This window comes from Eptatretus burgeri, chromosome 3 (assembly GCF_056783735.1).
Source record: "Eptatretus burgeri isolate ZD-2024b chromosome 3, Ebu_testis_v1, whole genome shotgun sequence".
NCBI classification, from domain to species: domain Eukaryota; kingdom Metazoa; phylum Chordata; class Myxini; order Myxiniformes; family Myxinidae; genus Eptatretus; species Eptatretus burgeri.
Genome location: NC_140963.1, coordinates 88656355 through 88668762, shown reverse-complemented (window position 1 = coordinate 88668762; position 12408 = coordinate 88656355). Strand labels below are relative to the sequence as shown.

General features: G+C 43.7%; 1 protein-coding gene across 4 annotated transcripts in view; it reads left to right on the top strand.

Moving 5' to 3' along the window:
- The window catches only part of LOC147030400 (speckle-type POZ protein-like), a 126266-nt gene that overhangs the window by 41961 nt on the left and 71897 nt on the right, over positions 1-12408 (top strand). For all 4 annotated transcript variants that reach the window (XR_015056344.1, XM_085874417.1, XM_085874416.1 and 1 more), the window contains exon 5: positions 5696-5847. Coding sequence is in view for 3 of the 4 variants with exons in the window: in XM_085874417.1 (XP_085730543.1) it covers positions 5696-5847 (152 nt within the window). In the remaining variant the exon portion in view is untranslated. The remainder of the gene's footprint in view (positions 1-5695; positions 5848-12408) is intronic.

Here is a 12408-nt window from a genome sequence, read left to right as displayed (position 1 = left end):
AAGCTTAGTTTATGGGCTTATCACTTTGCTGTCGTGGACAGGTCGGTGGTCTCTGTCTTCCACTGCCTCCATTCTGGTCTTGCACCCTCTGCCCTCTCTGTGCTTTGACCCCTCACCCTTTCACCCATCCCAGGTTTCTGCAGGGTGCATACGGAGTACCTACTACCTCCTTCGGGTGAAACCTGCAAAATCCTGAATCACTGCTCACCTCCGCCACTGAAGGTGGATGGAGGTTATATTTTCACCCCTGTTTGTTTGTGAGCAGGATGCCTCGAAAAGTTATGGACGGATTCAGATGAAATCTGATGGACAGGTTTGGTGTCTGACGAGGACGAACTGATTCAATTCTGGGGAAGATCCAGATCCAGGTGCGATAATTTTTTTTTCTCTCTGAAGTGATTCTTTACCATTGAGGGATGGGACATAAAACGATATACGTAACACGACATCTCAAAAAGTTGTGGACGAGTTTATGACAAAAATATACCTGGATCTCAACCAACGGTACTCCATCTCTTGTGGATCTGATTTTGACAAATTTCCCTGAAAATATCTGCTGTTCTTCCTTTGCTCCAATCGGTTCATCTGACCACATGCTTATCAAAGTAGACATCTCTCTGGTTGTTATTAGAGAACCACCTCAGTGCCGTGGAGTCTGGCATTTCACTCAGGCTGACTGGCAGCGTCTTCAACCAGCCATCAAACTTCTAGACTGGTTGCCCATCGCAACTTTCTCAAACATCAACTTATACTGGGAATTCTTTCAAAGAAACTTGCTCTCTCATGCACTGATTTATTCCTTCTTGTCTTCAGTTGTCCTTCCCTTCCTCCCGCCCATGGTACACTGACGCTTATGGCGAGGCAGTTGTCCTGCAACAACTTGCCTTTTCCTCGTGGAAAGCAAGTCCAACTGAGGGTCATCTCAGTTCCTTCCATAAAGCTTGGAACAAGTGTTTGTCGACCCTCAGGAGAGCCAGAAGACAACATCCTTCTAATCTCAAGTCTGAACTCTCAAACCTCTCTCCCTCCTCCAATACCTGGTGGTGAAAAATCAAATCTGTTTCTGGTGTATGTTTCTCCTCCATCCCCTTCTTTACCTCAAATGGCCGCATTGCTGACACCGCACGTGAAAAGGCTGAATGCCTCCACTCCGTGTTTGCATCTAAATCTTGTGTCCGAAACCCATCGCTTTCTGCACCAACCTCATCCAGTCGCACCCAGCTGCCCCCTGGACTCGGTGTCCTTTTTTTCTGACAAAGTGGAGAGCTTGCTGTCAAACCTCGACTCAGATTCTGCAACCGGTCCAGATGGCATCAGCCCACGTGTCCGAAAAACCTGCTCCTCTGCTCTTACTCACCCTCTCTCTGTTCTATTCACCCTCATTTGCTCAAGGTCATCTGCCATCTGATTGGAAATCAGCAAACATTACCGCTCTGCATAAAAATGGTGCAAAAACAGATCCTTGCAACGACAGACCAATTAGCCTTCTCCCAATCATCAACAACGTTATGGAATCGATCATTGCTTCAGACATTAAATCTTTCCTCTTCTCCAATGGCTTGATTTCCGTTCATCAATTTGGTTTCAGACCAGGTCATTCTACCTTGGATAAGCTGCTTCTGCTCTCGCAACAATGGATGGAGGTCCTCAATTCCAGATATTAAATCAGAACCATATCCTGAGACATATCGCGTGCTTTTGACACGGTCTGGCACCCTGCCCTGCTCACCAAACTCTCTTCCAATGGTATCCAAGGCCATCTCCACTCATGGCTCACTGACTTCCTCTCCTGTTGCAGCCAACGTGTGGCCCAAAATGGAGTTCTGTCATCCCCTCTTCCTGTCCATGCTGAAGTTCCTCAAGACCATGTTCTGGGCCTTGTTCTTTTTATGGCTTTCATCAATGATCTCTCTGACTCTCTGGAAAGTCCTCTCTGTCTCTTTGCTGATGACTCCACCTTCTGTTGTACCATCTGTCATCCCTCAGACCAGCAAGCAGCAGCTTTGCTCTCTGCAGATCTGGATAAAATCACATGCTGGTCCAACACATGGAACATGTCTGTCAATACTGACAAATCTCACACTCTCACTTTGTCTCTCCGAAAAGACCATTTGAAAAAAACCCCCATCTAATTTCTCAACAATCCTCTTGAAGAAGTCCTTTCATTCAAGCTTCTGGGTCTCACTATCTGCCATGATCTTTCTTGGGAAAGCCATATTTCCAAAGCCAGTCACCGACTGGGCATCCTCCATCATGCAAAGTCCTTCCTTGGCCCACCTGAGCTCCTGACCACATACAAAGCTTTCATCCGCAGCCTGCTCTCCCCTCTGGGCTGGGACTCCTGCCACTCACTTTTCTCGGCTTCACACTGTGGAAACCAGAGTATTTAGAATCATTGGTATCTCCTGCGGTGAGTCTTTGGGCCTCTCACTTTCTCACTGCTGGCAGGTCGGTGGTCTTTCTGTCTTCTCCCGTCTCCTCTCCGGTCTCGCCCCCCCCCCCCTTGCTCTGCCTGCGATCAGTCCCCCCATCTTTCCGCAGGGTGCTTGAGGTAAGCCTGCAACCCCCTTTTGGTTAAACTACCAAAATCACAAATCACTGCTCACCTTCACTCTTTCATTTCTCTTTTTCCCCACCTTTGGAATAAACTTCCATGCTCCCTTCAATCCCATTCTTCCCTCCAGGTCTTCAAAACCGCTATTCACCACCATCTCTTATCCTCCCCCATCCAAAACCATGATCTTTTCTACCCCTGTTAATCTACCCCAAACCCACCTTCAAATTCCCTGCCTTCCTTCCTGAAAGTTCCCTGTCGTGTAAGGTCCTGAAAGTCCCTGTAACGTTCATCTTGTATACCTCGTGTTCCCTGCCCCATCTCTCTCCCTTCCACAGATCTCCTAATGTCTCTGTTCCCCAATGTTTTGTCCTTCCCTCTCTCACCCCTCTTGTCTCCTGCCCCTCTTGTTGTATGTTGTGTGTTAACTCTCATTTGAGCCTCGACAATGCATACAAAAAATAATAACTGGAATAATAATTTTTTTTAATGTGGAGGAGTTGGTTAGGTGAAGACCACGCTGATTATATTTTTGGTTAAGGTCCGGATTGAGATTCTGCCCATCAGTGGGATACAAAATGTAAACTGTTCAGTCTGGCAGGAGGTGTGTGCTCCAGTGAGTGCATTCTCATTTTCTCTATTTTCCACCTGTGGAACCAACTTCGACATTCTCTTTAATCTCATCCTTCCCTCCAGGTCTTCAAGACAGCTGTTCATCACCATCACATATCATCCCCCATCCAAACCTATGATCTTTTTACCCCCGTTAAACCACCTGGCCCCACCCACTTCCCCAAATTCCCAGTTTTTCCTTCCTGAGAGCTTGCTTCTGCATCCATATTGTCCACCCCCTGCATCCCACCATACCCCTGGATTACTCGCATGCCTTGTTTGTCTATCTGCATCAATTTTGTCCCTCGGCTCTGCTGATGACCTTTTCCCCCTCTTTCTTCTATTTTGTTCTGTTGCATCCTGATCTGTTCTGTGGTGGAGCTCTTATAAAAGTGTTGACTTTTATATAAAAAAAGGAATGAAAAAAAAAAAGTAAAACGTTGATAGAAATATTCACGAGGGAGCCGAATGTACCAGGCAGACTTCCCTGAGGCAGACACTGTATCTGGTTGTGTGCTTCTGAACACTGATGGGAAAGTCATATCTTGGGCTTATGAATGTTCAGGGTAAGTTTAAAACAAGCCGGTAGGCGACGAGGGATCCGCAAGGATCAAAGCGCTGGATACGATCCTTTTCATTCTGACCGATCCACCGACGAAGATTCATTGCCAAGACGTATTGGTTCACATACAGTTGTTCCTCTGCCTGGCAAGATTTTTCCTATTGCGTATTTTGCCAACTGGCACTCCTCACAGGACTACCATTTGAAAAATTAAACCTAAATCAAAAATTGGCTCGAGTAAAATTTTCTAAATATCTCGAAGTGTTTAATTCCGAAGTCTCGTTTCTCCACATTCAAAACTGTAGGACAAGTATTGATATGAAAATAGTGAACGTAAGTCGAGAAAAAGTATTTTTCGAATTTTGCGTATTTCAGCCCCGACACCCTTGGTGATCGAATCTGGAAAAATGCTGCGGTTCAATTTTGCAGTAGTTATTAAACTCTATCCATATACCAAATTTGAACGTTCCGCCGTCGACGGTTTCCGAGGTCAAGGTCACTTAACATATTCCCTGGTTTACCACCTTTCCGCATTCAGAGGGCTGCCATTCGGAAACTATGAGAGATAGAGGAACGTTATGCTGTTGCGATAACTAGATGGGGATGCAAGGAATAGGCAGGAGTTTGTCCGGTCGCTCTACCTATCATAGAAGCTGCGCTACGTCAGTTACCGTTTGGGTTCTTAAAACGTGGTTTTTCGGCCGCTGCATAGCAACGGGTGGTTGCTTAGCAACGAAACTCAAACGCGCACACTCCCAGCTCATATGGCACCTGTTCGCCAAGTTTCATCGAAATCAGTTTGCTGGTTTGTGCTCTGGAGCCTCGCGTTGCAGACACACACACACACACACACACACACACACACACACACACACACACACACACACACACACACACACACACACACACACACACACACACACACACACACACACACACACACGGAAAACCCGACAATAACGGATATCTAGAGAATCCCAATTAACTTTTGAAATGATGATATTTACTACTTATTGTGTTTTTGGGGGGAGTGGAGTGGGAGCTGTGAGGACTGTGATCAATATGCTAATTGGGTTTTTTTTTTTTTTTTTTACTTCACACATTGTAAGCAATAATGGACCAAGCTGTTTCCCCATTGTCTTGGGTTGCTCACCTGCAGTAGCACAAGTCTGCCCTTATTTTTGGATATTTTCATTTACCAACGCTTTCTGACGGTTCTGTGATTTCCCCTCCTACCCACCCCCCCCCCCCCAACCGGAGGTATTTGCTTTGATGTTTGTTAGCAAGCAAAATTTCAGCTTTCTACACCACATGGAAGGTACCGACCATTAATATTAGTGAGTCAGTCAGTGGTTAGAAGGAGCTTCATATTTTTGATTCTTTGCTTCTGGGGCCACAAGAAATTGTACTTGATTTTTGCAAATATTTCTGAAAGAAGTGTCTGTGTGTGCATGCACGCGTACTCATGTACTATATCCACTGCCATCCCTCACTTGTATCAACAAGAAATGATGGGAACTCTACACCTCTCGTACATGGATGTTTATCATATTTTTTTGTATTTCCGTGAGTCCGATTTGCATCCAGAAAAACATCAATTATGATTAACGATTTTGCAATTGCCACTCTCTTTTAACTATTGAAAAGACTCCTTCACTTACAGACTTAGCCTTAGCAATGCCAGGTTAAAAGTGCCCTGGCTAGCAGAAGTGAGTCACTGAAAACACACAGCACTTGCTCAAAAGGCATCATTGGCATTCATACTCGTATGTCATTTCGAAAGTCATGTATTGGCCACATGATTAGCTGCAGCCAAGTCGGTACAAATGTATTTTTGCGTGGCCTGACTCGAGCTTATTCCCCTTCCTTCCCCACTTCCTCACTGTTTCCAGCACATTCAACAAAAAAAAATTTTCCAATCATACCCAACCTCTTCTATTTGTTATTCTACCAATGTGATTCTGCAGGTGCTTACGAGTGAATCCAAAAGGATTGGATGAGGAAAGCAAAGATTACCTTTCACTCTACCTGCTGCTGGTCAGCTGTCCGAAGAGTGAGGTCCGTGCAAAGTTCAAGTTCTCCATTCTCAATGCAAAGAGTGAGGAGACCAAGGCAATGGGTATGTGCATTGTGCATGGTTATGTTTATAAATCCTCCCTGTTTACTGAGACATATCTGACAATCTGTTTGCTTATTTATATGTTTACGAGAATATTAGACCCGTCGCTTCGCTGACGGAAATACCGATCTTTGCTGTGATGGCTAATCAATAGGGTAAGAAGAAAAATGATTCCGAGTGCAGGGATAACCAGCGTCGCAAGTTGGCGTTTGCAGTTTTGCCACAAGTACCCATGTAGCCCGAAAAAACAAAAAAAAAAATTATCGTCACAAACCTTCCTGGGAGTTCCCTGAATCCACTGTAGTTCGATTTATTGAAATCCATTAATCCGTTCTCAAGTTATAACATGACAGAAAAACAGACAGGCCAATACATACGAGGTGTGTTCAAAAAGTATTCAACCTTAATTTTTCGTGCGTAAACAAATGAAGCTAGGGAGGTGTGGTTTGGTGCACGTATGTAGGTGATCCTAATCTGTATGCGTGAATATTTTCCCGCCTGCAGAAGCTGTCAGTCGCCGACAGACCGCCGATGAGTGAGGAAGTGGAAGTGAGCGCCGTCGGATTTTCGTTTTTGACAAAATGACAGAAAAACTTGAACAACGCTACTGCATCAAATTTCTTGTAAAGCTTGGCGATTCCCAAGTGGAACGATCCGCAAGATTCAACAGGCCTTCGGGAACGAAGCAATGGGCACCACACAGATAAAGAGTGGTTCAACCGCTTCAAAGATGGTCGCACATCAGTGGAAAGTGAAGCATGTTCTGGGAGGCCCTCAACATCCCGAAATGACATCGACATTGACCAAGTGAGGACCCTGCTGATGCAGGATCGTCGAATCACGATCAGAGAACTTGCAGACGAGGCGGGCGTCAGCATTGGATCCGTTCATTCCATTGTGACTGAGCATTTGGGCTTAAGGAGAAACTCAGCGAAGTTCGTGCCAAAGCTGCTAACTATCGAGCAGAAGCAACTCCGTTTGGAGATCGCACAGGACATACTGGAGACTGAACAGCGATCCCAACTTCTTCAACACAGTGATCACTGGCGATGAGACCACAGTGATCCGTCATTTTGTCAAAAACGAAAATCCGACGGCGCTCACTTACACTTCCTCACTCATCGGCGGTCTGTCGGCGACAGCTTCTGCAGGCGGGAAAATATTCACGCATACGGATTAGGATCGCCTACATACGTGCACCAAACCATGCCTCCCCAGCTTCATTTTTTCACGCACGAAAAATTTAGGTTGGATATTTTTGAACACACCTCATATGTATGTATGTATGTATATATACACTACCAGTCAGAAGTTTTAGAGCACCCCCATTTTTCCCAGTTTTTACTGAAATTTAAGCAGTTTAATGTTTCAATGTACTCTGAAATGAAAGCATAGAACAAATAAACAATTGCAGATAAAGAAATCATGGAATCGTTTTGTTGAACAAAATTTAATCCAAAATTTTGACTCATCAAGGCAGCCACCTTTTGCAGATATAACAGCCGAACATACTCGTGGCATTCTTTCCACAATGGAAATCAAATATTGTTCGGAAAGTTCTTCCCAACACTGTTGCAGAAGTTCCCACAAATGTGTTGCACTTGCAGGTTGCTTTGCTTTCACCCTTCTGTCCAGTTCATCCCAAACCAGCTCGATGGGGTTTAAGTCTGGAGACTGTGCTGGCCATTCCATGATTTGACGCCGACCGTCTTGTTCTTTTCTTCTAAGGTAGTTCTGACATAGCTTGGAGATGTGTTTTGGGTCGTTATCTTGCTGTGGGATGAACCCTTGACCAACTAGGTGTAGACCAGAGGGTATTGCATAGTGCTGCAAAATGCTGTGGTTGCCCTTTTGGTTCAGGGTGCCAGTCGCTCTGTGCAAGTCGCTGACTCTGGATCGAGGAAAAGAGCCCCAGATAATCACGCTTCCTCCTCCATGTTTGACAGTTGGTGTCACACACTGAGAAACCATCCTTTCGCCGACTCGACGGCATACAAAAACCCTGCGTGATGAACCGAAGATTTCAAATTTTTATTCATCGGTCCATAAGACCTTCTTCCAGTTTTCAGTAGTCCACTGGCAGTGAGTGCTTCATGGCCCAGGCAAGCCTCTTTTTCTTATTTTGCCATCTCAGCAATGGCTTTCTTACTGCCACTCGACCTGTCAAACCTGCAGCTTGAAGTCTTCTCTTCACATTTGAAACTGAGCCTTCCTTACTTCGACCAGTGTTAAGCAGTGCTTGAAGCTGCTGCCCTGTGAGCCGCCTATCACGCAAGCCGTTGACTCTCAGAAACTTGTCTTCTGATTGTGTTGTGCCTTTGGGTCTGCCAGACTCTTCCTGTCAGAGTTTCCTCCAGTTTCCAAGTGCCTTTTGATGGTGTAGGAAACTATACTCACTAATACCTTGGCTTGTTTTACAATTTCTCTCAAGGAAAGACCTACATTTTTAAGGGTTATAATGGTCTGTCTGTCTTCCTTTGTTAATTGTCTTTTTCTCACCATTATGATAGCAATATACTATTTCCTGCAGTGCAATATTGTCCAAATAATGTTTCAGAGGGTGGAGCAAGACAGTCTGTTCCAACACTGCTTTTATACAGACAGAGGGTTTGTAACTAATCAACAAAAGTTGGGACACCTGTAGGAATTGTTTGCATCAATTTTCAAGGCTTAATTTACTTCCATTGTTGCAGAACAGCTGCAGTTGCTAACCCATTACTTGTTCCCTGAAAAGGGCCTTTTTAACAACTCTGAAAGTTACATTATTTTTCAGTTTTTGGACACCTAAAAATTTTTTTCACCTCTGGCAGTTTACCGCTTAGCTTTTAGTCCAAGAGCATTAGGGTTTAACCTGGACATTTTTGGTAACAAGCTGATTTTTTTCAGGAAAGGTCCAGGAATGTGTGTGAAATAACATACTAAAAGTCCTCATGAATCCTCCTTGAGCGTTTTCCGCAATCCAAAATGGCGTCCAAAATGGCCGCCATTTCCTGTTTTTCTCATAACTTTGCAAGTAGGTTTACCTATAACACATTTTAAATGTCTACACATATGTTTTGAAGTATAAGGAACTCAATACAATACATATCGGAAGATTTTGAAACACACAAAAACGAATAAAACCGCTTAAGCTCTTTCAGAAATCCAAAATGGCGTCTGAAATTGCTGCCGTTTCTGGTTTTACACCAAGGTACTTCAACACGCACTTTAAATGTCTTAATATATGTTTTGCGACTCAATGAAATGAATCATATACTTATTGGGAATTTTTCAAAAACACGCATTTACCAATAAAAACACGAGCTCATCCTGAAATTCAAAATGGCGCCCGAAATGCCCCTTTCCCTGTTGTTGTTTTCTCATAACTCTGCAACTAAGTAACCCAATAAAGCACACTAAAATGTCTTTATATATGTTATGGGAGTCAAGGAATCTAGATAAATTCTTATTCGCAGATTTGAAACACGCATATCTATACCAATAAAACTACTTGAACTAGTCCCAAAATCCAAAATGGCGCCAAAGATGGTTGCAATTTCCTGTTTTTCTCATGACCCTGTGACTAAGTTACCTCAATATGCACTTTAAATCTCTAAATATATTATGTCTTGAGAAATAAGGAACTCATTCAGATACTTTGAAGTACAAAGGAAACAATAAAACCGCTGAAGATCTTTCTGAAATTCAAATGGTGCTCAAAATGTCCGCCACTTATCAACACACTGCTGTTTTAGCCTGTTTCAAGAGGCAAAGACATTCAAAACAAGATCATGCTAGAGATTCAAACCTCAAAAGTTTCAGATGAATCTTTACCTTACGCATGCACACACCTAGTTGCATCAGTCATTGTCTTCATCGTCGGATGCTGTATCTTCAATGTTGATGTCCTCTGAAGTTGGGGTAATATCATCGTCGGCATCTATAAGAGTTGGTGCTGTATTGTTGCAATTGAGACCACTGCATTTACTGCACATTGAGGTACAAAAGAGCCCAAGTTTCTTGCAGCTACATGTCATGCTTCTGCAACCATCTGGTTTACACCCACATGCCACCATGTTCAGCAAAGTGTCGGGTGCAACAGCAATGTCTGTTTCTACCGGGGTAAGAGTCCCGTCCTGAAATCGCCAGCCCCATTCTGTTGGAGATAAGGAGTTACCCATCCATTCCTGGATGGTAAGATAGGCGCGATATGAATGTTGCTTTGCTGCAGCACTAGTTGGAGGTAGACTTTCTAGCTGAAAGGATGAACTCAGGGAACTGCGACCGATTGCCCGTTTGTATGCGATGTGACGGTAGTCATCAAGAGATTCAAAACTGCTGGCTCCATAAAGCTTAAGAATGAAGCCTTCCCCAGCTTTTTCCACCTCGTCATGGGTGCTTCCACTGTTTGTGAAGGTATCCAGCAAGTCGTAGTCCCGCTTCTTGTGCACCATGTTGAAAGCTTTACGCTTGCCCTGACGATAGATCGCAGAGACCGTGTCACATCCCGTCACAGCATGAAGAAACATCAAGTGATTTCTTGTGTCCCCTATGGCATGCTGAATCTCATGAATGTTGAAGACCATGACAGGATTACTGCGGCATAGCATGTACACATCTGTGGAAGAGGTTGCCCGAGCAACTAGCATTACCAGTAAGTCTGTGTCCGTACCAACGACAGCAACTGGCACATGTTCTGACTCTGCAAGTGCGAGTGCTGTGGAGACAATCAGGGTGTCGGCGTCTGCTTCTGCCTGGACTTTTGGAAGAACTCAAGAGGTCTTATTGGTACTTGCGTGCTTCAGCATCTCTTAAGATGTATTCTAATGAGTTCCTCATACTTCAAAACATATATGTACACATTTAAAGTGTGTTTTGGGGAAACCTGCTTGCAAAGTTATGAGAAAAACAGAAGAGGCGGCCATTTTGGACGCCATCTTGGATTGCGGAAAACGCTCAAGGAGGATTTATGAGGACTTTTAGTATGTTATTCTAGACATATTCCTGGACCTATCCTGAAAAAATCAGCTTGTTACCAAAAATGTCCAGGTTAGGGCCTATTTTGACCTAATGCTCTTGGACTATTTGTACCATTTCAGGTTATTCACTGGACTTGAACTGCTTAAATTTCAGCAAAAACTGGAAAAATGGGGGTGTTCTAAAACTATTGACCGGTTGTGTGTGTGTGTGTGTGTGTGTGTGTGTGTGTGTGTGTGTGTGTGTGTGTGTGTGTGTGTGTGTGTGTGTGTGTGTGTGTGTGTGTGTGTGTGTGTGTGTGTGTGTGTGTGTGTGTGTGTGTGTGTGTGTGTGTGTGTGTGTGTGTGTGTATATATATATATATATATATATATATATATATATATATATATATATATATATATATATATATATACATATACATACATATATATATATATATATATATATATATATATATATATATATATATATATATATATATATATATGTGTGTTGGCGCAGTGGTTAGGGCAGCGGCTTGGGATCCAAAAGGTCCTGAGTTCAAGCCCCGTTGGGCCACTGAATTAAAACACCAGGGGGTTGCCTCAGCCTGTCATCCTTCCGAGGTCGACAAAGTGAGTACCAGTGTACTGGGCCGGTGTATACCCTGGTTAAAATAGGTGTACCATATCCCTGTGTCGTAAGAGGCGACCAGGGTTGCGTCAGGAAGGGCATCCGGTGTAAAACCTGTGCCAAATCAGTATGCGGATCATAACGGATGATGTGCTGAGGCGACCCCTAACGGGAGCAGCCGAAAGACGAACAACAACATATATATGTGTATATATATATGTTTATATATATGTATGTATATATATATATATATATATATATATATATATATATATATATATATATATGTATCGATATATCTATATATTATTTCTGTTAACGTCTGCGCGTAATTTGACGTATCTCCTCCAAAACTGCCAGACAGATTGTCGCCACTTTCGGCATGCGGTTGCTCTGTGGTCTAATGAAAAGCATGGGCTATGTGAGATTGCGCCAGACGGACAGGTTTGGGAATTTTGGGCGATTTTCTTAGTTTTACATTCGTTTGTATGGCGATGTGTGACATCACTGCTGAGAGGCGTGAGGCGTAATTCCGTCATGACATCACCGGTCATTCGCTGACGTCATTACGTCTGTCCTCGACAAACCGTCACCGCCTGGAGGCGTAATTCCACTCCGAGAAAACAGCGTCTGCAATGTTCAACCCTCTTCTACACATGCTGACTCCCTCAAAAGGTGAATTTGACACAAAAAATGTAACAAGAAACATTGTATTTAAAGTAAAGATTTATTTTTATCTATATATTACTGCTCCTGTTCAGTCAAGGGCTAGGCCTATATCATGTTAAACTTGCCCCATCAGACGCCAACCTTCCAGTCACACTGCAGAGGATGCAATTTCCAGTCAGACTCGCATACTCGATGACCATAAACAAATCCCAGGGCCAAACATTTGACAAACTCGGAATACACCTCCCAGCCCCTGTGTTCTCCCATGGCCAACTATATGTTGCATTTTCACGTGCAAGAGGTTACTCCGATATATCTATC